The sequence below is a fragment of the Rana temporaria genome, chromosome 8 (assembly GCF_905171775.1).
Source record: "Rana temporaria chromosome 8, aRanTem1.1, whole genome shotgun sequence".
Classification (NCBI taxonomy): domain Eukaryota; kingdom Metazoa; phylum Chordata; class Amphibia; order Anura; family Ranidae; genus Rana; species Rana temporaria.
The window spans coordinates 95,295,309-95,322,081 of NC_053496.1; the positions used below are offsets into that span (position 1 = coordinate 95,295,309).

At 40.0% G+C, this 26,773-nt stretch overlaps 1 protein-coding gene across 1 annotated transcript in view; it reads right to left on the bottom strand.

Moving 5' to 3' along the window:
* Nucleotides 1-26,773, bottom strand: part of PPA1 (inorganic pyrophosphatase 1) — a 122,641-nt gene that overhangs the window by 1,270 nt on the left and 94,598 nt on the right. The window contains exons 5-10 of the mRNA XM_040362321.1: nucleotides 26,145-26,231; nucleotides 24,052-24,178; nucleotides 22,217-22,344; nucleotides 21,782-21,867; nucleotides 9,913-9,982; nucleotides 4,938-4,977 (exon numbers count right to left, since the gene is read on the bottom strand). Coding sequence (XP_040218255.1) covers nucleotides 4,938-4,977; nucleotides 9,913-9,982; nucleotides 21,782-21,867; nucleotides 22,217-22,344; nucleotides 24,052-24,178; nucleotides 26,145-26,231 — 538 coding nt within the window. The remainder of the gene's footprint in view (nucleotides 1-4,937; nucleotides 4,978-9,912; nucleotides 9,983-21,781; nucleotides 21,868-22,216; nucleotides 22,345-24,051; nucleotides 24,179-26,144; nucleotides 26,232-26,773) is intronic.

A 26,773-nucleotide genomic window follows, 5' to 3' on the forward strand; every position in this document is an offset into this window, starting at 1 on the left:
AACCCCCGTTTTAAGCTCAAAGCGATTTATTAAGCTAGACTAGAAGGCTAGAAAAAAGGAACAACATTTGTATCATTTCTATTAACAAAAAGAACAATAAGTTTTTGGAGCATCATGCTAAATTGGCTGAAAACAGATATTGCTTAGCTTGAAAAGTCTTTAAAATACATCTCTGATCACGTGTTTAACCACCTCAATACTGGACACTTTCACCCCCTTCCTGCCCAGGTAATGTTTCGGTTTTCAGCGCTTTTACAATTTGAACCAATTAGTGATGAAACACTGTGCCCGAATAAAATGTTATTGTTTTTTTAATCCAAAACCAAACTTTCTTTAGGTGCTATTTAAATTATTTGTGTTATATACAATGACAAATTACTGTAATTATTGAAAGGAAAAAAAAATACATGTTTTTCTAAGTTTTGGTTATAAAATTTTGCAAATAAATCTTTGTTTATAAATTTAGGCCAAAATATATTCCGCTACATTTCTTTGGTAAAAATAACTTAAAATCGGTTTCTATTATTTAGTCTTTGTAAAAGTTAGAGCCTACAATCTATTATATAGATTTGAAAATGTATCAATCCTGATGTACTAAAGGCCCATCTTATTTCTTGAGGCCCTAAAATGCCTGGACAGTATAAATACCCCTCAAATCACCCCGTTTTGGAAACTATACAGTCCATGGCAAGTTTTTTTAAACTTGTAATTTTTTTGTCACAATTTTTTTTTGGAAAATTAAAAACATTTTTTCCCCCGCAAAATAGTAATTAACCGCTTGCAGACCACACAGTTCAACTATAAACACACACTGCCTTGAAAAAGTATTCATACCCCTTGAAATTTTCTACATTTTATCATGTTGCAACCAAAAACGTAAATGTATTTTTATGTGATAGACCAACACAAAGTGGCACATAGTTGTGAGGTGGAAGGTAAATGATAAATGGTTTTCCAAATATGTGAAAAGTGTAGCGTGCATTTGTATTCAGCCCCCTTTACTTAACTAAAATCTAGTGGAACCCAATTGCCTTCAGAAGTCACCCAATTAGTAAATAGAGTCCACCTGTGTGTAATTTAATCTCTGTATAAATACAGCTGTTCTGTGAAGCCCTCAGAGGTTTGTTAGAGGACCTTAGTGAACAAAACCGAATCATGAAGGCCAAGGAACACACCAGACAGGTCAGGGATAAAGTTGGAGAAGTTTAAAGCAGGGTTAGGTAAAAAAAAAATATATGCATTAATTGAAAATTAAGAGAGTATGGCAGTACAGAAGGCATGGATCCTGTCAAAGCAGGGACGTGGATCCATGTCTTGCCTTAGCCTCCCACACAGAACACAAACAATGGCTAGGCACACAATTAAACCTTTGACTGCCTTGATGTTAACCCCTTCCCAGCCAGTGTCAGTACAGTGACAGCGCATATTTTTTAGCACTGATCACCATTAGTGTCACTGGTCCCCAAAAAGTGTCAGTGTCTGATTTGTCCACGCAATATTGCATTCCCGCTATAAGTCACTGATCGCCGCCATTACTAGTAAAAAATACAGTATATCCCATAGTTTGTAGATGCTATAACTTTTGCGCAAACTGATCAAGATTTTACCTTTTTTCACTGGATAGTTTTTATAGCAGAAAGCAAAAAAATAGGGCTGCAACGATTATTTTCATAATCGATTAGTTGGCCGATTTATTGTTTTCGATTAATCGGTTAATAACCTTAAAAAAAAAAAAAAAAAAAAAAAAAAAAAAAAAAAAAAGAAGTGTGGCCATACAAAAACATCTTCCTTCAAAACAAAAATTATTTTTAAGAACAATCGTTCGATTTTTTAATCGTAATGGGGTCAAATCGACTTTTGTTTTCAACCACAGTGATGGGGAAGTTTAGAAATGATAGAAAACTTCTTGGTCAAAGGAATTTTCAGACAGTGTATGTTTTTTGTTCAGAAATTACATTAATTTTAAAACTGAATGTCAAGTAAGTGAAAATTTCAAACATTCTTTCCTTCAGCAAATGTACAAAGATTTTTCGTATTAATATAATATTAACATAGTAATTATTTGCTCTTTTTGTACTATAAAGGGCTAATTTTTTTTAAACCCATTATGTTACTGGCCAATTAATCGTTTATGAAAATAGTAATCGATTAACTTCATAATCAATTAGTTGTCTCGGCCCTAAAAATTTTTTTTATTTTTTTTCAAAATTGTGGGTCTTTTTTGTTTATAGTGCAAAAAATAAACCCAGAGGTGATCAAATACCACCAAAAGAAAGCTCCATTTGTGGGAAAAAGAGACCATAAATTTTATTTAGGTACAGTGTCACACAACTGTGCATGCAGTGCGGTATCACAAAAAATAGCCTGGTCATGAAGGGGGGTAAATCTTCTGGAGTAATGTCTTACACAGCATAAAACAAACAAACATACTTAATACATATTACACCCCAAAAACACATTCTGCTTTGCCTACCGAGTATGAGGATACCACATGTGAGATTTTCATAGCCTGGATGCATTGAGGGGTCCAAAATTCAAGGAGCACCTTTGGGCTTTTAAAGGAGCATAAATTACACATCTAATTTCCTGATTACCTATCACATTTTTGGAGTCCCTGGAGCACCAGCACAATGAAACGCCCACAAAAGGACCCTATTTTGGAAAGCAAATACTACAAGGTATTGTCCAAGAGCAAATAGTAGTTGGGAAATTTCATTTTTTGCAGCGATTAGGGACATTAGCCCTGTACCATGTGATCACAGCCTAATGGTGGCAAATGGAGGTTAAAAGCTTTGTCAATAGCCTCTTTGCCAGCTTTTCCATCCCACATTTCTCAGATTTATAGCTTTCTGGAAATCGAATACAAAGTGTATGGGTGGAGTAGAAAGGTTAGAAACCTCAAAATATAAAATAATGTTATTTCAATGCTTGTACATTTAACCTAAAATGTGGAATTTTTGGAGCCGCTGTTCTTAAAAACTTAAAGGCGGAATTCTGTGATCTAAAAAATAAATACAAAATCTATTAGTGGGGACCCCACACTTCAAGAGTTAACTGCTTGTGGATTATGGATGGCGGAATAGTGGAATACATAACTTATTCCTCATTCTGGCAGGCTTCTGGCATTTTCCCCTTTCTCTCGGAGGCTCCAGGCTATGGGCGGGCCCCACTGTTCTTGCCAAGCAGAACCACCTGAATGGCCATCCAGTCCCTTACACAGTGGCCAGGCGAGCAAGAAACACACTACCTTTGGGTGTTGCCATTAAATCATGTGCCGTCTTAACAAGTTAGATATGTTGCTAGACCAGTAATGTCCCTGCTCTCCTTTTACTAACCATTCAACCTCAACCATAAGCCTGCCCACACTTTCTTCAGGAGTTCGTAAGACCCCATTCACACCTGAGCGTTTTGAAGCTTGAAGCCTGAAGCTACAAAACGCTGGAGGGGAAAAAATCTATTATTCTCTATGGAGATGGTTCACATCTCCACTACAAAACGCCTGAAGCCATAAGTTCAAAAACGCCTGAAACTCAAACAAGTTCTGGGACTTTTTTTTTTAAGGCAGATTTGGGCGTTTTTCTGCTTTTAACATTGGTGACCCTAGACCTGTCCAAAATCTCGGTAAAAAACGCCACGCTCAGGTGTGAATGCAGCCTTAGAGCCCTGGCCACTGTCTTATGGCTCTTAGGAGCTACTTTTACATTAGTTGCCTAGTTACCTTATACTGCTATTTTTATGCAATACAATCTGTATAATTTCCCAGTGCACCTGTCAGGGAAATGGCCGTGGAAGGACTGGCAATTCCGCCCAAGACAATCATGGCCGCCATGGTGACCAAAGTGGGCGGTACTTCCTCCTTCTAACCTGAACAGATCACATGACTAACTTCCTGGTCTATTTAAGCCTGCTGCTGGAGCTGCTCATTGCTGGATTATCTCTTCAGTCTCCTGTGTACCTTGACCTTGTTTCCTGATCCGTGCTCATCCGTTGTGACCCGGCTTGCCATGACCTCGCTTCCTGATCTCCTGTGTTTGACCCTTGGCTTGCTTCTGCACTCGGCTTGAACTTGGACCCTGCTCGTGTATGACCTTGGCTCGCCCCTGTATATGCTCTGGACTGACCTACTTGTGTTGGACCCCCAGCCTGGCTTCTGGTATCTCCATCCATTTAAATACAACAAGCTCAGTTCTGCCTGCCTCAGCCATCCCTCAGTGGCTGAGCTCATCAGACTGCAAGCACCTGGCCAACCGTGCTTCTGTGGGCACTGCACTTCCTGTTCCCAACTCCAGGGTCGCGTTGCACTCAGCCGCAAGGGGAGCCCTCTTAGCATCTCGATCTCCATACTCGTTCCTGACAACACCTTTCCCATTTAATGTGCGAGTCCAGCAATTTAAAGCATGCATTTCTTGTATTTATCTAGTGCCAGCATATTACATATTAGTGCAGCGGATTACAGGCTACATATAAACTTTGAGCCCCTACTACATTAGAGGAATTTACACCAATTCCAAAAAAGTTGCTGCCATCAATTTCAAAATGATCTTTAATGATTACCTTTTTAAAGGTGCTAGATAAAAAGTTGTTTCCCAAAGTGCTTTACAAGGAAAATACAAAAATTACACAGGATAACAAAGGAAAAAAGTAAGAGAAAGCTTGCCTAAAGAAAAAAAGTTCATAGATTTAATGAAATGTTAAATTTTCAGTTTAAACATTTGATATAGGTTTTCCATTGTAAATAAAATATGGGTTTATGCGATTTGCAAAACCATTGCATTCTGTTTTTATATAGATTTTACCCAGCGCCCCAACTTTTTTGAAATTGGGGTTGTATATACTGTATTTTTTTTTTTTTGGTTAGCCATATATTAAATAGAATCAGAAAGCTCCTGCCAAACTGCATCAGAAAAAAATAGAAAAAATAAAATGGGTACACATACCATCTTCTGGAAGAGACTTTGCAGGTCCACACGGAGGGGTCTAAAATAAAATTGGGTAAATAACATTAAAAGGGTTAAAAAATTAGCGTTTTAAAAACACAGAAACTCACTATTTACGCAATTATGAAACCCTGGCACACGAAAAGTTGATCAGCTATGTATACCTATGTGTGGAGGAATTACACTCAAATATTCATTTATCTAGCACTAGCTGCCTCTTTAAGAGATCTACAAAAGCACCAGAATAGTGTGATGCTAAACCGATAGGCTGAGGATGGAAATCAGGGATGCCAATAGAACAATTAACAAGGTAATCAGTTTCTTTCCTTATTTACAAAAAAACAAACAAACAAAAAAAACACTTCATTAGAGCCAAGGTGGGAAAGCAAAATTGTTTTGGTGATTCTATCAGCGAGATATGTAGACTTATTTTTCGCTCATTAGCTGACAGAGCCATGGTTTTGCATGCCTTACAGGCAAACATAATTGCTTGCAAGAGAAGAGCATAATTACTCTGTGCTGTCATCAATGCAGCCAGCTTCGCTAATGGGGAAAAACTACCAGCTAGGACATTGGCGGAGAGTAAAAAAAAAGTCACTCAGAAGGCATTTACATCTTATTTTATATTAGGAGTGCAATTGGCTTCCTGTATCCATTTGAAAAACTACTGATTTCATATTCCTTTTAGACAATTTGTGTGATGGATGTTTATTCATGATTTTGGTAAAAAAAAAAAAAAAAAGAAAAAGTAAAGCAGACCCTTTGACTAAAACAGCCCAGGTGAGAGGAGATTGCACAGTTCTATACAGATATGAATGAATGAATGAATGAATGAATGAATGAATGACTTGTATAGCGCAACGCATGCGAACTGAATCGCCTCTGGGCGCTTTTTCCAGCCAGTATCTGCTTGGTTGGTGCGGTCATTTTTACCCCGTAGGATCATGACACGCTAGGGACACACAGTCATACACACATATATACTGGGCCAATTTGAATGAGATCCAATTTACCTACCAGCATGTCTTTGGAGTGTGGGAGGAAACCGGAGTACCCGGAGGAAACCCACGCAGACACAGGGAGAACATGCAAACTCCAGGCAGATGGTGTCGTGGTTGGGATTCGAACCAGCGAACCTTTTGCTGCTAGGCGAAAGTGCTACTCACTGCACCACTGTGCTGCCCTAGTATGACAACACATATACACTGTGTTGTCATACTATGCACCAGTTTTCAGCATTAACATTTTATGGAGGGCGGGAATCTGCTTTTTATGCATGGGGTATTATACCATCACGAGGATGGTGCTCTATAATTTACTACAGAAGAATTGGAATTAAAATCAGCATGCTATTGTATTGCAGTTTCCAGATACACACATTTTATATTAAACAGGGCAGCAAGCACACTTTTCTATACAATTTAACAATTTTTATTGTCCCAACAGAACATTGCAGTAGTGCTTAGTCTTCTTTTAAAATAAAGAAGTGCACATTTCTTTTTCAGGTAAAACAAATAAAAAAAAGCATTATTTTTTGCTGGGGCCTTTAACCACTTAAGCCCCGGACCAATATGCTGGCTAAAGACCCAAGGTGTTTTTACAGTTCGGGACTGCGTCGCTTTAACAGACAATTGCGCGGTCGTGCGACGTGGCTCCTTTTTTTCCCCCACAAATAGAGCTTTCTTTTGGTGGTATTTGATCACATCTGCGGTTTTTAGTTTTTGCGCTATAAACAAAAAGAGCGACAATTTTGAAAAAAAAACGCAATATTTTTTACTTTTTGCTATAATAAATATCCCCCAAAAACATATATAATTTTTTTTTCCTCAGTTTAGGCCGATACGTATTCTTCTACCTATTTTTGGTAAAAAAAAAAAAAAAAAAAAAAAAATCGCAATAATCGTTTATCGGTTGGTTTGCGCAAAATTTATAGCGTTTACAAAATAGGGGATAGTTTTATTGCATTTTTTTTTTTTTTTTTTTACCACTAATGGCGGCGATCAGCGATTTTTTTTCGTGACTGCAACATTATGGCGGACACTTCGGACAATTTGGACACATTTTTGGGACCATTGTCATTTTCACAGCAAAAAATGCATTTAAATTGCATTCTTTATTGTGAAAATGACAGTTGCAGTTTGGGAGTTAACCACAGGGGGCGCTGTATGAGTTAGGGTTCACTGTGTGAGTGTTTACAACTGTAGGGGGGTGTGGCTGTAGGTGTGACGTCATCGATCGTGTCTCCCCCTATAAAAGGGGATGACGCGATCGATACGCCGCCACAGTGAAGCACGGGGAAGCCGTGTTTACACACGGCTCTCCCCGTTCTTCAGCTCCGGGGACCGATCGCCGCACTCGAGCGACCCATGGCTGGGTACAAGTACAGGACGTATATATACGTGCTTGTGCCCAGCCGTGCCATTCTGCCGACGTGTATGTGCAGGAGGCGGTCCTTAAGTGGTTAAAGCATTGCACCAGCGATCAACAGATCACTGATGCCATGTAGGACTCCTCCAGACCTGTCAGTGTATCTGCTTGCTTGTACCCAATACTGGCAAGCCGATACTTACTGACAGGAAGAATCAAGCTACCACAATGCTCACAGTGCCATGATAGTTCATTGAGAACTACAAGCCAATAGCTGCTAAGGATGTTGGGACTTGTAGCTTTCCCATTCACAGAGCACTGTGAATAAGTCCTGCATGGCTGCGTTTTTTACAAATTTTGACAGCTAGTGGGGGAGAAGATCCTCCGCTACTTGTCAAAGTGGGAGGTTGCACCCTGAATATGGATATAACATGTTATGAAAGGTGACCTTATCCTTTTAACAAGTCAAAGCAAAAAAAGTATACAGTCATCTCCTCTTTTGGCCACATCAAAGAAAGTGGCTTCATTCCTGAGAAATAGTTCCACAAATCCTGCTTGTAAACAGATACTTTGGGAATGCTGAACTCCTGGAGCTCCCCTCCCCAAAGCCAGCAATTTCCTCCCTTAAATATGCAGTTCTATTCAAGTTCTAACTTTGAGATTCAAAGATGGAGCATACCAATGAACCAAATGCACATTATGTTTATGGGACTGTTTTTAAAAGGAACTGCATCAGAAGACTGAGCTTGCCATTCCTGATCAAAGATGTTAGAAACATATTTGCATCATGGATGCAGGTAAAGGGAGCGGAAGGTCTCCTAGGCAGAACTAGGATTCTGCATGGCCTTTTGGTATCAGCTATGCTGACCGAAGAGCCCAGGAGGTCATGGGCCCTCCACACCTCCCTCTAAGAATCTCAGTACACTCCTACATTTGCAGGGGGCAGAGACCATTACTGCAAAGCACAGTGTGGCTTCTGCCTGCCCTTTCCTGTGTTAATATTGGTTGACGGCTTTCTGGTAAAAAAATAATATAAAAAAAAAAAAAGTTCCTTCAGAGAAATTCCATTATATGTAAAAAAAAATAAAAAAATAAAAAATAAAAAAAAATGCGTAAAAAGTAAAAGATAATCCCATATTTTGAGTTGTCCCCAGAAAAGTAATAGAGGGGGAAATTTTCCAATGGTCACACAAGTTCTGGTGACCTGGGGGTCCCCAAGGGATTTCTGCTCACTTCCTGTTTGGCTATGGGACAGGAAGTGAAGGGAAATCTCTGCAATGGGACACAGATGGCGAAAAAAATAAATCTTATGGGCTTTATCCAAAATGAAAATAAATAAGTTTTGCCTATAGATCTACTTTAAAGCATACATATACATGGCATTTGCCAACGACCCTGTATTCACTATATCTGGTCTTCCACGGTACACAGAACATTTAAATGACTAAAATAATTGCATTTCCAAGTAATTGCTCAGTGCATGAAACTGGTTATAAAAAAGGTACCCTCATCCCAAAATACTATTTTGGGATGAGGCCACTATAGGCATTAAAAATAATGGTGTGTCCAAGATACACATCTTGAAGCATATAGTCCATAGAATAATTTTTCACAGCAGAAATCTCTATACAAAGAATGGACAGATTAGAAGAGTTTAGAAGATGATTAGAAGACTTTATTTGATGTATTGTATTATTTGTCACACAGTCTTAGTAGCTTTATGGATTGTTTTAATCTGTATATGCAATACATTTATTTGTTTTTAACATAGTTAAATTGTCAATGTCCTTTGACGGTACCAATAAAATTCCGCTGCCCCACTGCACGCCAAATTCTGAATTGTTTTAGTAAATGTAAACTGCTAAAGACCCTTTCTCATCAGCAGTCTTGTGACTTCTATTAGCGTCTGGTCAAGCACTGGTTAAAGCTTCTAGGAAGAGTTTTCATTCTCCTCCAACTGTCCTTTGAGGCTGCATGACCCCTGACCCCCTGTCTGGACAGTGCCGATTGGCCCTGTACCCCCCCCCCCCCAAAAAAAAATGCTTTCTAGCAATACACACCAAACTGAGCAAGATGGATTGGGGACACTAAAAGTAGGAGGATCAGAGAAGACGAGCACAAACAGCCTTTTTACCCAATGCAGATATTTAACCCCTTAAGTTCCACGGTGAGCATAACAAGCATGCTTTACTGCGGGTTACATTTATTTTAATCAACATATTTTCTACCTTTCTTCCCCGTTTCACTCACCCTGTTCTTTTTAATAAAAGGTTTTGGACTGGCAGCCTGGATTCTTGGAGAATAGAAGGATTTAGCTGCATGTCAAGATGCACACAAGCCACAAGGTAATGTGTGGCAAGCCCAGAACATGTAAAAAGTTAACTGAAAATGCACATCAAAAATACTAGCACAAAGAGGTGAGGTAATTATGTATACATGCATCTCCTCATACTTAAAATGTTTGGGTAGAATTATTTTTCTTTACAGTTCAAAGAAAAAAAAAAAAAAAAAAAAAAGTAATTCTGGACCCTATCCCTTGATGAGCGATTTCAACAACCAAAAGTTTATCACGTTTTAATTTTTTTTTCTGATATCACTAAACACTTACAGCATTCACAATGGTTTCAGCTTCTTTTTGTTTGCAGGTAAAAGGACTTTCTTCTACGGTGGTATTGATGCTGAAGAATTGAAAAAAAAAAATGGTTTTAAAAGTTTAAACAGACACAGATGCACAACGAATTAGATCCTAGTAGTAAGTTTTGCTTATATGGCCACCAATGCTGGCTTAAAAATAAGCATCAAAGTGGACCCAGCATTAGATATGTTTTGTTCAGGTTATCTGCATGTACATTAAAGTGGAGGTTCCACCTGAAAAAAAAAAATTCCACCAAAACAAAAAAAAACATTTTTTTTACTCACCCTAAATAGCTGTTGCTATGCGGAAGTGCCGAATATGCCTCTTCATCCACCGCGGTGGATTCTCTTCCTCCTACACTGGGTGTCTTCTTGTGAATGGGGCGCGCTGCATTCTGGGAACTGTGTGTGTCCCAGAAAGCAGCCGGCCCATTCACAAAGTGCCACGCTGCTCGCACATGCGCAGTAGGAAACGGGCATTGAAGCTTCACTGCCCGTTTCCCTTACCGTGGATGGTGGCGCTTGGAGCTGCTAGGATCGAGGATCGGCCTCGGCGGGGGCAGACATCGCTGGCGGCTAGGACAGGTAAGTGTCCTTATTAAAAGTCAGCAGCTACAGTGTTAGTAGCTGCTGACTTTTAATTTTTTTTTTTTTTGTAATGGAACCTCCGCTTTAAGTATTTACAACACTTACAAGTATTTATAAGCGCTCAGATCTGATGTCATTGTCAGATATGTTCAAAGATTATACAGTAGCTCACAAAAGCGAGTACATAGCAACATTACAAGGTAAATCTTATAAGCAGCCCTTAGGGGAAAAAAAAAACAAACACACACACACACACACACACACACACACACACACACACACACACACACACTACTAAAGCCCTTGAATTTGTCAATCATTTTGGTAAATATGGTTGATAAAAAAAATTAAAATAAAGACTATAAAATATACATACATTATCTAACAAAAGTGAGTACACTCCTCACATTTTTGTAAATATTTTATTATATTTTTTCATGTGACAACACTGAAGAAATTACACTTTGCTACAATGTAAAGTAGTGAGTGTACAGCTTGTATAACAGTGTAAATTTGCTGTCTCCTCAAAATAACTCAAACAGCCATTAATGTCCGCTAAACCGCTGGCAACAAAAGTGAGTACACCCCCCAAGTGAAAAAATGTCCAAATTGGGCCCAATTAGCCATTTCCCCTCCCCAGCGTCATGTGACTCGGTGTTACAAGATCTCAGGTGTGAATGGGGAGCAGGTGTGTTAAATGTGGTGTTTATCGCTCTCACTCAAACTGGTCACTGGAAGTTCAACATGACACCGCATTGCAAAGATCTGCAAAAAATAATTGTTGCTCTACATAAAGATGGCCTAGGCTATAACAAAATTACCCGAAACTGAGCTGCAGCACGATGGCCAAGACCATACAGTGATTTAACAGGACAGGTTCCACTCTGAACAGGCCTCCCTCGTCATGGTCGATCAAAGAAGTTGAGTGCATATGCTCAGCGTCATATCCAGAGGTTGACTTTGGGAAATAGATGCAGGAGTGCTGCCAGCATTGCTACAGAGGTTGAAGGGGGGGGGGGGGGGGGGTTCAGCCTGTCAGTGCTTCAGTGATCAGACCATACGCCGCACACACTGCATCAAATTGGTCTGCATAGCTGTTGTCCTAGAAGGAAGCCTCTTCCAAAGATGATGCACAAGAAATCCCACAAACAGTTTGCTGAAGACAAGCAGACCAAAGACATGGATTACTGGGACCAGTTCCTGTGGTCTGATGACCGAGATAAACTTATTTGGTTGAGATGATGTCAAGCGTGTGTCACGGCAACAAGGTGAGGAGTACAAAAGACAAGTGTGTCTTGCCTACAGTAAAGCATGGTGGTGGGAGTGTCGTGGTCTGGGGCCTTATGAGTGCTGTCGGGACTGGGGAGCTACAGTTTGAGGGAAACAAATGCCAACATGTAATGTGACATACTGAAGCATAATCCCCCTTCCTTTGGAGACTGGGTTGCAGGACAGTATTCCAACATAACGACCCCAAATACACCTTCGAGATGACCACTGCCTTGCAAAAAAAGCAGAGGGAAAAAGGTGATGGACTGGCCAAGCATGTCTCCAGACCTAAACCCTATTGAGCATCTATGTGGCATCTCTGGGGCATCCTCAAAACGGAAGTTGGAGGAGCAAGGTCTCCAACATCCACCAGCTCTGTAATGTCATTATGGCGGAGTGGAAGAGGACTCCAGTGGCAACCTGTGACGCTCTGGTAAACTCCATGTCCAAGTGGGTTAAGGCAGTGCTGGAAAATAATGGTGGACACACAAAATAGACACGTTAGGCCCAATTTGGACATTTTCACTTAGGGGTGTTCAGGTTCACATTCACTTTGCTGTTAGTTGGAAACACATACTTGTTATGCACTTAACTGAGAAGTCTCAATGCTTTAAAGTGGAAGTTACAGAAAAAAATAACAGTAGCCATCCTATGCTCAGATGGATGCCGTTAACTGTACATATTCTTTATCGATTCGACTAGGATACTACACACAGCACTCTTCTTCTGGTGCCGAGACCGAGTTCAAATTCTCATACAGTCTGGAGATCTTGTCATGTAGAAACCTCTCCCCCACCCCATTCATTCACAAAAATCTACTGAGGAAATTCTTTGGAAGGGACGCAACACATAAAAGAGGGTGGAGCCACGTCGGTAACATCATCCCACACCCATTTTGTGAGGGGGAGAATGGAGTGGCGAGATTCAAGTGGAACTAGATGTTTTTATGCGATTTTCAAAGCACTTGGAAGGGCTAGAATTTGTAAGTGTTTTTAATCCTCTCATATTAATAAATTATGTAGCTAGAAAGCACTATTGGGTAATTTTCTTGGTTTTCAGATGTCAAATAAACACTAACCGCCCACTTTATTGGGTACACCTTGGACCACTGTTTGTCTTCAGAATTGCCTTAAAGGGTTTGTAAACCCTATTTTTTTTTAATAACAAACATGTCATACTTGCCTCCACTGTATAGTCTGTTTTGCAGTGTGGCCCCGATCAATGTCTTCTGGGGTCTCCCGGCGGCTTTTGCGGCTCCTCCCTGCATCGGTAAACCCCCTTGAAGAAGTGCTCTCCCGGGGGAGTTACCTTGCAGGCGCGCTCCCGAGTCCAGCATTAGCGTCTATTGACACAGAATGCTGACTCGGCCCCGCCCCCGGGTCATTGTATTTGATTGACAGCAGCAGGAGCCAATGGCTGCGCTGCCATCAATCGATCCAATTAAGAGCCAAGAACCCCGGGCAGAGAGGAAGAGCGTGTCTCCACTGAGGGATTGAAGGGCTCAGGTGAGTAAAATGGGGGCGGATGGCAGGCCGCTCAGTGTCAGAAGTTTATTTTGCCTTAATGCATAGGATGCATTAAGGTGAAAAAACACAAGGGTTTACAACCCCTTTAATTCTTTGTGGCATAGATTCAACAAGGTGTTGGAAACATTCCTCAGTAATTTTGATCCACATTGACATGATTGCAGCAACTTTGACGCTAATTTACGGCTGCACATCCATAAAGTGAAACTCCCGTTCCACCACATACCAAAAGTGCTCTATTGGATTGAGATCTGGCGACTGTGGAGGCCATTGGAGTACAGTGACCTCATTGTCATGTTCAAGAAACCAGTGATGAGATTATTTGATCTTTGTGACATGGTGCATTGTACTGCTGGAAGGAGCCATCAGAAGATGGATACACTGTAGTCATAAAAGGAATGGACTTTGTTAGCAACAATACTCATGTAGGCCGTGGCAGTTAAACTATCTTCAGTTGGTACGAAAGAGCCCAAAAAAAAAAAAAATCTCCCCACACCTTTACCAGCCTGAACCATTTATACAAGGCAGGATGGATCAATGCTTTCATATTGTTTAGCCCAAATTCTGACTCGACCATCTGAAATGTTGCAGCTGAAAATTGAGACTCCTTAGACCTTAGACCAGGCAATGTTTTAGTAATCTTCTATGGTCCAATTTTGGTGAGCCTGTATGATTTGTAGCCTCAATTTCCTGTTCTTAGATGACAGAAGTGACACCCGGTGTGGTCTTCTGCTGCTGTAACCCACCTGCTTCAAGGTTTGATGTGTTGTGCATTCAGAGGTGATATTTTGCAGCATACCTTGGTTGCAACGAGTGGGTATTTGAGTTACTGTTGCCTTTCTATTATCTCAAACCAGTCTGTCCATTCTCCTCTGACATCAAGGCATTTTCGTTCATACAACTGCCACTCACTAAATATTTACTTTTTTCTGACCATTCTCTGTAAATTCTAGAGATGGTTATGTGTGAAAATCCTAGTCGTTTTTGAAATACTCGGATCAGCCGTCTGGCACCAACTATACTACATTCAAAGTCACTTAAAATCCCTTTCTTTCACATTCTGATGCTTGGTTTTTTCAATTCGCCTTCACCCTGTCTAGATGTCTAAATCCAGGGAGCTGCTGCTCGATTGATTAGCAAATCGCTTTACTAAGCAACAGGTGAACCCAATAAAGTGGCCGGTGAGTTTATATTCCTGAATGGTATATGTGGTGAAGATAACAAGTACAATTTACGTTAAAGATTGCCCCCCAAGGGTGGCAGAAAGCGCATTTTGACCTAATTCTACAAAAAAAAAAAAAAAAAAAAAAAAAAAAGAGGCAAGCATTTAATTTACAGCACAAGGTGGGTGCATGAAGTTTGGAAGGAGTTTTGCACTATTTTCACGTGGTGGTTGGAAATATATAATCTTCAAGGACTTACATTTTTATTATGGACATTTGGTGTCTTAATAAAAAGGATATAGTATGCCTATATAAAAAGTTGCGCTACATCTTTTATGTTAATTTTATTTTATTTTGAGGGTGTAGTGGAATCACGCCAACAATGTTTTTGCTTGCGACTTACCATTCACAATTCTGTATGTTTTTTTATGATTTGTGGCTGCACAGATTGCTTTATTTCTAGTATTTGCCATGTATTCTATTCACAGAATACAAGACATTCTGTGAATAGACAGGGAGAGACCCTGTCATTTACCCGCAGAACGTCTGGTACCCATATAAAAAGGAGGCACAATAGTTAACGATCTTTATCCTGTCTTTATGCCAGTCTGTGAATTCAAGTAAAAATCGCTATGATAAAGAAAAATGTGATGCAGTATAATTTTCTGTAAGTTAGACATTAGCTCAAAAGAAATGAAGGCTCTAAATAAAATATTCCTAATTACCAACTCATATATACATAAACTCTCTTAATATGAGAGTTGACGATTCCCCTAGTAGCTCTTAGACCTCTTAGCAAAAGGTAAAGTTACTCATTACCTCCTAGATAATCTATACTAATCCATTATAGCCTGATAATATGAAGATAGTACTGTGCTTATAGGGCATAAAGTTTCCTTATCCTAAAATCTTAGAGATATTATATTATGATGTTCAATGGTCATTGTACAGATTGTAAGAGCTTTACCAGATGGAAAAAAGAAATTGGCAAATAATTGAAAAGTTTTACTTCCGTAATTGAAACAGAGAATTGTATTCTTTAATAACTATAAATCCAGTTTACAGCTTTAAGAAGAAATTCAGATGGGCGAACAGATTTTTATAGCATGATTTCTGTTCTTAGATCATTTTTATAATGACTTTACCATTTTTGCTTATGCATAACTTCAAGGCAGCCAGCTTATTGTGCAAGGCTCAGATGCATTCAATATTACAGATCGGATATGAGAAAAAATCCAATCTGCCTGATAGTGCCTCGTATGATGATAGCGCAAACACACACAGAAATTATCTTTATTTTTTCTTTCACCAAGTCCCTGTAGGAGTTCTAAATTAAACATCTAAAGGCTAAACCCCCCCCCCCCCCATTTTAGGTAGAGTAGAAATAGAAAAAATACTGACAGCGGTTTTAACCTCTCTGCTATCCCTGCCTTATTAGTAAGATTCCCCTTCACTTCTGGACTTGTAGACTCAACAGGAAGGAAGAGTATATCTTTCCAATGTGAGGGAAATCCCCTCCTTGACAACAGGTGTCCCCATTCGAAGATTTCCCCTTTTGTCCTGTTCTGGAGGCAAATCAAAATCTTTGATTCCTTTCATTAACGGGGACAACTGTTAACAGGTCAATTATAGAAAAGGCAAATCTCCTTAATAAGGACAGCAGTACAATCCTGACCATGGTTATAAGAACTCTTCAAAAAAAAAAGTTTGCCTTTGGGTATATTTTTTCAAACAACTTTTTAAAAGATATAATGTAATATCCAACCAAGATCTTCCTTCCAATACCTTTAAAGAAAAATTAATGGAGAACGGAAAGTTGTTCTTTAAAGCCAAAAGCTGGGGAAAGTGAATTCCTGATTTCCTGTTGTGAGAGTAGAGGGGCGATCCCTGCTTTAAATGACAGCATTTGAGAAGAATGGGTGTAGATCGCGCTGGACTGATCATCAGTCAGTGTTGTAGATTGGTAGGGTGTGGGCAGAGGGAAAGCATTAGTTTCCAGAGGTCTGTGCCCAATTTGGAAAATGGTGGTGATGAGCCCTGTTAGGGCTTAGGCTGCTTCCTCGGTGTGCGTCCTTACAGTCAACTAAGCATGTAATGTAGGAGAAATTAGGATAAAAGGAGTGCCCGGTGATCAAAGAGGCAAGTTATTTGTATTTTATTTGAAGTTTCAGTAATAAAAAGGAGGCCAACGAGTTTCGGGGGGACTAAAGACTCTCCCCCATCATCAGTGTTTTTTTAATGTTTGGCGGTCATTGCATGGCCAAGCTGTGCGCGATTGTCAGAGGGACCCTAGACTTGTTTTTCTAAAATACAAAACTCCTGATGTATCTATGTACACCGGTACCCAGTACTTGATTCCAGGATCCCTCTGATAGCAGCACACAGACTGCTTAGCCAAGCAGAGGTGAAGGACTCCTTTAGTCAATAGGTCTACAGTAAGGATGAGCTCCAGCGTGTTCGCATAGTACACATGCAGAGCCCACCAGGAAGTCTGCACGGCGCTGCGCTAATCACAGCCAGGGAGACATTGTCCCGATGCTCGGCTGCAGAGATCGGGAAATGTCTCCCTGGCTGTGATTAGTGCAGCGCCATGCAGAATTCCTGGCGGGCTCTGCAAATGTACTATGCAAAAACGCTGGAGCTCATCCTTAGTCTACAGCAGTGTCCCAATAACTCCACCTTCCTACCATCATGGATAGAGTAAGCTACCGTCGTAGGGGAGTGGTGCAGCTTGCTTCAAGTGGAGTATCCAAGTATAACAGGTGCACTGTGTGATGACATGGTAACTGATGGAAGGGGGCACTAGAAAAATCTCAGACAACCGAAGGCAGTATTGTGACTCAATGCAGGGGCATCTGTAACATATTGGTGGTGGGAGCTGCTGTGAATAAAGGTGGGAGATGAGATTTGTTATTGGAGGGGGCAGTCACACAGGGTGATTGATGGGGGTGTGCTGGGATAGATAGCGGACGAACAACACTATGCCTGACTGATGGTGGTGCTGCAGATGATTAGGAAAGTGCTGTGGCCAAAAGGTAGTGTTCCTGTGACTTACCCTACCCTATTAATCCCCAGGTTCCAGCAAATACTGTAGATTGGATGTTCTATATGACATCCGTATTTACTTGTTAAACATCAAACACTTGAATACAAGAGCAAGGTCATTCAGAATTATAATAGTCACAAACTTATGAGAATGTTGATGTCTGTGCAAACCTGACTTGACCTCAACTGAACATTACTATTATGTTTCACAGATTATTATTGAATTCTTTTATCCTGGGTGTGTTGAAATGTACGAAAAGGGAATATAGTGGGCTGCACAATAGCTCATCTACTGTGTAGATGTGCGATTGTTCTGTGCTCTATTGAAACCATCTTGTAGTGCCTTCTCTATCCTTCTGCATCCCAATTACGCACTTCCCCTCAAATGGCTACTCCCTCATTCTCACAGCTGCTCCACACTTAATGGAGGTTGCCTGGCCTCAAGCTCATGGGTGAATTTGGTTTGGACTTAAAGGGGTTGTAAATCCCTCATGTTTTTTCACCTTAATGCAACCTATGCAAAAAAACATCTGTCAGTTTAAGCCCCCTATTTTACTTACCTGAGCCCTGTAAAGTCCCGCGTCGAGAACGCGCTGGATCTTTGCCCGGAGTTCTCGGCTCCTAATTGGATAGATTGATAGCAGCGCAGCCATTGGCTCCTGCTGCTGTCAATCAAATCCAATGACGCGGGCGCTGGAGGGCGGGGACGAGTCATGCACTTGGCGGATATGGACACCGAATGCAGGACTCAGGAGCACCCCCGCAAGGAAACCCCCTTCAGGAGAGCGTTTGACATAGGGGGTTATCTGAAGCGAGAGAGCCCCCGAGGGACTCCAGAAAACGGCGCTCTGGGCCACTCTGTGCAAAAGGAACTGCACAGTGGAGGCAAGTATATGTTTATTATTTAAGGGGAAAAAAAAATTAACCTATAGTATCACTTTTAGCAGGCCTATTTTGTTTTCGAATATCTTTTTGTCTTAATACATTGACGTGAATTTAGCCATTTTTGCCTATGGCCACTGAATGACCTTGTCCTGGCACTGTGCTTACTTTTTCTTCAACATTTGGGGAGTGAAGAAAGAACAAATTTGACAGCAATGTAGCATGCAGCTTTTTAAATAACTCGGCAACAGAGCTGCAATATTTGTCTGACAAATCCCATTTAGAAAAATTGATATTTTCTGTGGTACTGTACACTCTACATCAAACTTTTTTTTTTATTTTTTATCAAAAATGTTTAAACACAATGGCAAATACCAGAAAAGAGTATTTAAGGCTCATGTACACAGCTGCATTCCTCCTTACAGAGAAAATGGTGTGGTGCATACATGAATGGGTGTATACACAACTCCTGTCACAAAGTGGTGCAAGCATACAGACATAAGCCACGCAATCCAGACAGGCTCCCTCCATCTCTGTACCTGGCAGAATCACCAGACAAAGTTCAGATTTTGTAGATTGTTAAATAAGTGAGAAGTCTTATTTTTTCCCCCTAATATTTACATCTGTTTTTTGGTAAGGTAATGACTTTTTTTCAGGGTTATTAAGGGAAAGGGTGTGTCTTTCCATTGGTGGCTGTCTCTTTAAATAATTGTGTCTTATTTAAAATTATCACAGATGCCTGATGAAAGGGTCCTGAATGGTACCAAAATGTTGTACTATATTGTGATTTTAAACGTAAAACTTCCCCAAAGATCCTATAATGTACCAGACAATCTATGTTGTTCATGCTCTACAACCCCTGGCAAAAAGAATGGAATCACCACTCTTGGAAAATGTTCATTCGATTGTTTAATTGTGTAGAAAAAAAAATAATGAAATCAGGCATGCCTCAAAACTATTTTTATTTAACATTCCAACTTTCTGGCTTCAGGAAACACTTACATTAAAAAGTAAGAGAACTGTAGTCAATTGCAACTGTTTTTGCAGATCGAGCAGAGAAATAAAATAAATAAAAATAAATAGGGAATCACTCAATTCTGAAGGAAAACATTATGGAACCCAGAAAAAAAAAAAAACACACTACAGTACACCACTAGTACTTTGTTGCACCACATCTGGATTTTATAGCGGCTTGAATTCTCTGTGGCATTGATTTTAGCCATCAACAAACCGTATTCATCAATCCGGCTCAAACATTCTCTTATTGCAGTTGCCAGATCAGCTTTGCAGGTTGGAGCCTTGTCATGGACCATTTTATTTCATTTTCATCATAGATTTTCAATTGGATTGAGGTCCGGACTATTTTTAGGCCATGTCATTGACATATATCTTACTTGAAGGAAAGTTTTCACTGTTTTTGCCCTATGGCAGGATGCATTACCATCCTGAAAAATGAGGTTATCAAACATCCTGTCAATTGATGGAATGAGAAAAGTGTCAAAAATCGCAATATAAACTTGTGCATTTATTGACCATTTAATGGCCGTCACCTCCCCAGTACTTTTACCTGACATGCAACCCCATATTATCAATGATTGTGAAAATGTGCACGTAGGCAGTAGTTTTCATATTTTTTATTGGAATGGCACCAAACAAAAGTTCCAGCATCACCACCCAGCCCAATGCAGATTGGTGATTCATCACTGAATATCCCTTTCATCCAGTCATTCACAGTCCATGGATATGTATGGCTCTCATTTGAAATTATGGGATACGACTTGTCCTGCAACGTGGGACTGCAAAAACAAGTATGACAAGTCGTACCCCAAGTTGCACAAGTGTGAAAGGGGCCCGACTCCAGTTTCTGACCACTTGTTCCTTATTTGTTTTGCATTTTCTGTTTTCAAGGCATATTGCTTTAAAGTTTTCCATCTTGACGCTTTGATGTCTTCCTTGGCCTACCAGTAAGCTTTCCTTTAACAGCCTTCCCATTTAATTTGTACTTGGTTGTGTCTAAAATATTGGACCAACATCTTTTGCCACTTTCTGTGAGGATTTACCTTCTTGAAGAAGTTTTATAATCCTCACCTTCAACTGACATCTCTCGTGTTGGAGCCATGATTCATGTCAATAAGGTTGGTACAACAGCTCTGATGCAGATGTTTGTTTTAGAACTTCCAAGTACATGGTGATTCCATAATATTTTCCTACGATTTATGCGATTCCTTATTTTTTTTCTTCCTCTGCTTGATCTGCAAAAACAGTTGCCGTCTACTTTTTTTTTTTAAGTGTTTCTTAAAGCCAGAAGGTTGGAATGGTAAATGAAAATAGTCTTGAGCCTGTCTGATTATTTTTTTTCTACATAATTAAACTTAATGAACATTTTCCAAGAGTGGCGATTCCATACTTTTTGCTAGGGGTTGTATACAACATTACTAGTCTTTGCAAAAAAACAATTCCTCTATGGTCTGATGAGAATATATAGTGCAAACAGAATTTTTTTTAAGCAGTTTCAGGGAATGTTCACTTGAATATTTTTTAACAGCTCTAAAGAATACAAAGGTAACTTTTACTACACTTGAGAACACACACTGCCACATACAAATGGCAACACCAATAGCTGGGTTTAGTGTGTAAAGCCAATGCAGAACACCTTCTCCTCAAGACCACCCACTCTAATGCGTTTCACACATTAGGGCCTAATTTAAATCTACGATTAAGCTCCGACGAAGAAACATGTTCGTATGGGTGGTTTTGGGGCGGATATTTGCTGCAGCGCCTTTATGTAATAAACCAAGCTAATGGTGAGACACCATCTGTGTGTGGCTGTGTATTTTTTCTGTGGTATGCTTGGAGCGTGAACATCTTCTTGACCAGAAAACCGACTCTCTGGACTTAAGGAATATTTGCTTGGGACAGGAGGATCTTTACATATTATTGCTTTATACCAGTTTTATTATACTAGCCCTTTAAATATTGTGATTTCATACTGTACAGCAAGTTATTCAGAAGAGTCATATGAATACTGAAACATATGCGACACACATCAATCCTTTTCTATGCAGGGAGATATTACATTACACCAAAGCTCACTTGCTTCTATTCGTTTAAAATAAAGGCTAGAAAATAAAATATCATATTCAATTTTTCAGCTGTTTGAAAGACAGACGTGCTTCATATTTTAATATTAATGCATTAAAAGCCTAAAAGGGCAGGGTGTTTGATTTTATATTTAATGTAGAAGGAGATTTAAAATAATGCAAGCATGGGGAAAAAATATTTGCAAACTAACCCTGATGGCAGTCATTCTGTTCTAGGTATTCTTTGATTAGGACAAGTACATGCATCATGATTGTATATCAGTACTCACCAGTTGATTTCCCCTCCATCTGACTTTTTGGTTACCAGTGCCTTCCAGTGAGCATGGGTGGATTTTATCACATCTATTGCAAAATCCTGCATGGAAAAAAAAGGCATTTATCATAAGGTGCAATTAAATGCATTTAAATGTCCAATTGCATCACTTTACTCCCATCTTAAAGCTATAATTAGTTTCCAGAGAATGACGAGAAGCCATCGTTACATTACAAATATGTTCAATATACACGTTTACAGCACTGACTATTCACTAAGGCCAATTTTAAATCAAACACTACTTAAACAGAGCACACTGGTCTCGTCATTTGCTTGGCAGCCATTTCAGAATGTTATTTCAATTAAATTGCTTTTGATTTGTACCCATTACTCACACATTCCAATAAACACTTTTATCTGTTTGCTGTTGTGTGGCAGGCACACGACTTACCTTATTTTTAAATTCTGCATCAAAGGCAAACTGGTTCTCTGGTTTTCCATCAGGAACTTTGTACCGTCTAAACCAGTCGACTGTGGATTCCAGATAATTGGGTTTCAGTCTTCTGACATCTTCAATGTCTAAAGGAACATAAAGCCTAGTTATTATAGCAATATAATTCTAACAGGTACAGCCATTACATTTAAATCATGTGAATGTATTGTTGCTACAGGCTTTTATTTAGGGATTCTGGGGGTAGGAGGTTAACAGCAAGTGTCATTCTGTAAACAGATAAAAAATAATAATAATAATTCCACATGTCATACTTACCTGCTCTGTGTAATGGTTTTGCACAAAGCAGCCCCAAACCTCTTCTCGGGTCTGCCACCGCCACTCCTGGCTCCTCTTCCCTTCCGAGTTCCCCCATAGCAAGCCACTTGCTACGGAGGTACTCCGGCAGGCTCGCTCCCAAGACGAGCTGTGTGTGTCCTCTCGGGCACAGCACTGGATTGAAATCAGTGTCAGGTAAGTATTTATGGGGGCCCAATCACAAACCGTTTCCTACCTTAAGGCAGAGAATGTATCAAGTCAAAAAAAGCTGTGAGAAAAATATTCACTGGGATGTTTTTCTCACAGCTGAACAAGATATAATTAACCACTTGGCACTGACAGCAGGCATATATACAGCCTCTAGGTGGGTGGGCCTTATGCCGAGCGGCCGTAAATATGCAGCCATGGGTAAACTTACCATGCTGAGAGTGTGCTCCCTGCATGCTCCCAGTATGGTAGCCAGCGGGGATCAGGAGCTTTCCACACGACCACTGCGACAGTCATCCACAGCGGTCACAAGACCCTAATGCCCATGTCCCGGCTTTTAGAACTTTTAAGGGCCAGAAGGTGGTCGGTGCCAAGCGGTTAAAGATAAACTCTGGGTGATTATTAAAAAAATGAATGCAGACAAGTATGCATTATTAATCAATTTTTTTTTCTATTACATTCAGAGAAACGACCTGAATTTGACTTAATAGCATCTTGCAATCTTCTACACAGCAACACTTAAGAAGGGAAGGCAGGATTGGAAGTCAGTCAGGTGTGCTGCATGCAATTGTGTTTACACAGAACGTGCTAATAGGAGGAGTGTAAGCTTTTGAGATGGACGCATTCTCCTGCTGCTCTTTTACTGTCCAGGCAGAAGACTAATTGGAAAGAGGACACCATTGTATTGCGTCTAACAGAAGCAATACAATCTCAAAAATGAATTGCCGGAAATACAAATCCTATGGTTGGTAAAACTGCCTCCATTTACATATATTTAGCTTTGCATTCAGGGGTTTCCCTGGAGCTCAGTTTAAACAATTTATCATCAGAAATATACAAAAACAATTTAATCATAAACTGAAGAGTAGATTCCGTTCTCTAACCTGCTTTAGAAAAATAGCAAATGCCAATTTGTTGGCTGAGCAGACATTGTTACAATGGTTAGCATTTCAAAATCCAAAATTAAACATTTCTTGGCTTGTTAATTTTTAGATAAACCAGTTGAAGAGGTTTGGACAGTTCATATGATTGTGCAGTGGAGCAGTTCCAGGGAAGTCTAGCTGAAGGGACAAAAATGTGGTCAAAAATACCTTGGCACCCTACGAAACAAGCTGCCTGGCTTACTGGCCAGATACAATAAAAAAGTAGTATGGGTTGGCTATCTCAGGCTGTCAGTCCTGTCATCTCCCTAAATGTGGTGCAATGAAAACCATGAGAATTGTACCAAATTGTCAATACACCATTACCTTGAAAGTAATTTGGAACAAAAGGTTCATCCATAAGCAATACAATTTACCTGTGCCACTTACCATTGAAATGAGAAGCTTCGGGGTCTTCAATATTAATGGCAATAACTTTCCAGTCTGTTTCTCCTTCATCAATCAATGCCAAGGTGCCAAGGACTTTAACCTTGATGACCTCTCCTCTTTCACATACCTTTTAAATACAAATTATATCAAAATGAAGCTTCATTGCAACCAGAAATTCTAAATCCAGGTTTATGCATGGGTATTTATCAAACAAAATCACAGAGTCACAAATTATCTTTGAACCTTATCTATAGGTTGCGAAATACCAGTCACATTTACTCTAACATAAATTATCTGATACTGCCCTCAATCTAAAGCTGGCTATAGATATGATTTTATTTCCTACAACCACAGGCAGCCGTCTGTGTCAGGAGTACAGAGTGATTTTTGCTAGTGGCTAAAGGCCCCATGAAGAAACGAATCGATCAACTTGGGTACAATCAGCCTGCCCATACAGGGTTTGAATCAGTCGGCCCCTGCAGAACCTGCCAAGATTTAAACCTATGGCCGGCTTAAAGCGATTGTAAGGTTTAATAAAACAGATACAAAAAAAAAAAAAAAAATCATGTTATACTTACCTCCTCTATGCAGTTTTGTACAGAGCAGGCTTGATCATCCTCTTCTTAGGTCCCTCTTCGTTGCTCCTGTCCCCTCCCTCCTATTGAGTGCCCCCTCAGCCAGCAGCTCTCTATGGGGCACCCGAGCCCAGTCAGAGCTTTGTGTATCCATTTAGACACAGAGCCCTGACCTGACCCCATCTCTCCCCCGACTGGCTGACTTTGGCACCGTAGCTGTATCTCAGCCAATCAGGAGAAGTTTCCTGGGTGGCTTAGACACTCGTGGACATCGCTGGGGAGAGATGGAGTTCAGGCAAGTAATTGGGGGGTGCTGGTACAGCTGATACACAGGTTTTTCTTCATGTTACTGGAAATGGCCAGATGTTTCCTTGCCCACTGCTCTTGGAGCAAAATCGATTATGGCAATAGTGGTTGTGCTTGTAATATATCCCCAAATAGCAGAAGACTAATATTCAGCTAATGTAATACTACAGAAAATGGAGACTTTAGACATGTAACAGAAGATGATCGTCAGATGACAGGCTTGCTACGAGATGGCCAGAGACTGAAAACATGTTATGTTATGTTATAGGAGCTGTTGGCGAGTGGGAACATGCTTAAGAAATCACTGCCATTACAGGGCAATAGAAAAACAGACATTCTGCAAGGGTACTGAGGTGCCAAAATGCCACATGTTGCCCCTAAACCACAGGCTGTGTACTGGAGATCTATGTCCAGTTTAACATCTGGTGTATTTAAAATGATTGGATTTTATACGTTCACTTCAGTTCTGTTATCTTAGAAACTATATCTAGATATTTAAAGCGGAGGACCACACAAAAAGTGAACCTCTGCTTTTCGGAACCCTCCCCCCCACTGGTGTCACATTTCAGGGGGGAGAGGGGTGAAGATACCTGTATAATACAGGTATTTGCACCCACTTCCGGGCATAGACTCCCACGGGAATCACACCCCTTCCCACCCCCCCGCTGTCTTCTGGGAAACACACTGGTCCCAGAAGACAGCGGGGACCAGTGAGGACACGCAGCAGGGAACCGGGAAGTGAAGCCGCAACGCTTCACTTCCCGATTCCCTCACCGAGGATGGCGGCCGGGGCAGCCGAGAACCGAGCGATTGCTCGGCTTCCGACATCGCGGGCACCCTGGACAGGTAAGTGTCCATTTATTAAAAGTCAGCAGCTGCAGTATTTGTAGCTGCTAAATATATATATATATATATATATATATATATATATATATATATATATATATATATATTTTAGGCGGACCTCCATTTTAAACTGCTTGCATAGTCTTGGGAAATGTAAGTGATAAAATGCTTAACTTCCATCTGGGCATTTACAAACTACGCTAAAAATTATACAACTTGCAGTCAGAACAGGTTTAATACAATGAGAAAAAAAATAATCCTGTGGAAAAAATAAAATCTCGGTAGACACAAATGTGTATTTAGGGAGTCATGTTATCAAGAATTCTATATTCAGCACTGTATCTGACATTTCTATAAAATGCATACCTTACTCCCAATGTCACATATATCAATGGGGTCATTATCTCCTCCAAAACCAGTATTTTCATCAATATGTGATGGATTTTCCCAGGTCTAAAAATAAGAACAAAGTGTTGGTTAGAGTTGGTAAAAAGGACTATTTGAAATGGTCCAAAATACAGTAGTTAAAAAAAATAAAAAAAATAAATAAAAAGAAGAGAAGCAGCATACATTTTACAAACGTAATATAAACCTGAAATATTGATGAACTGTATGAGAAAGCAGGGATTGACCATAAAATAGGCTCAGTTTTCATTTAAAGATTGACCAATTTTTATTTATTTTTTAATGTCGTTAGGTGAAAGGGCATCAGTATCCAATATTTTGTACTACCGTAGCGGTCTTAGTTGCTGCAATATTTAATTTATAAACTGTATCTACATTGCTGCACTGAATTCAGAGAACTATTCCCACTCTCATGTAGGTACCATTATACCATATGTAGAAAACGCGGTTTACATATCTTTTTCGATCAGCATATGGCATTTTACCCAATGACATGCATTTTTGATTATATTAGCCTTATTGATGTTACCATGGTTTGATTTTTTTTGTCCCAATAATTAAAAGGCACATTTAGCAATCAATTCATCTGA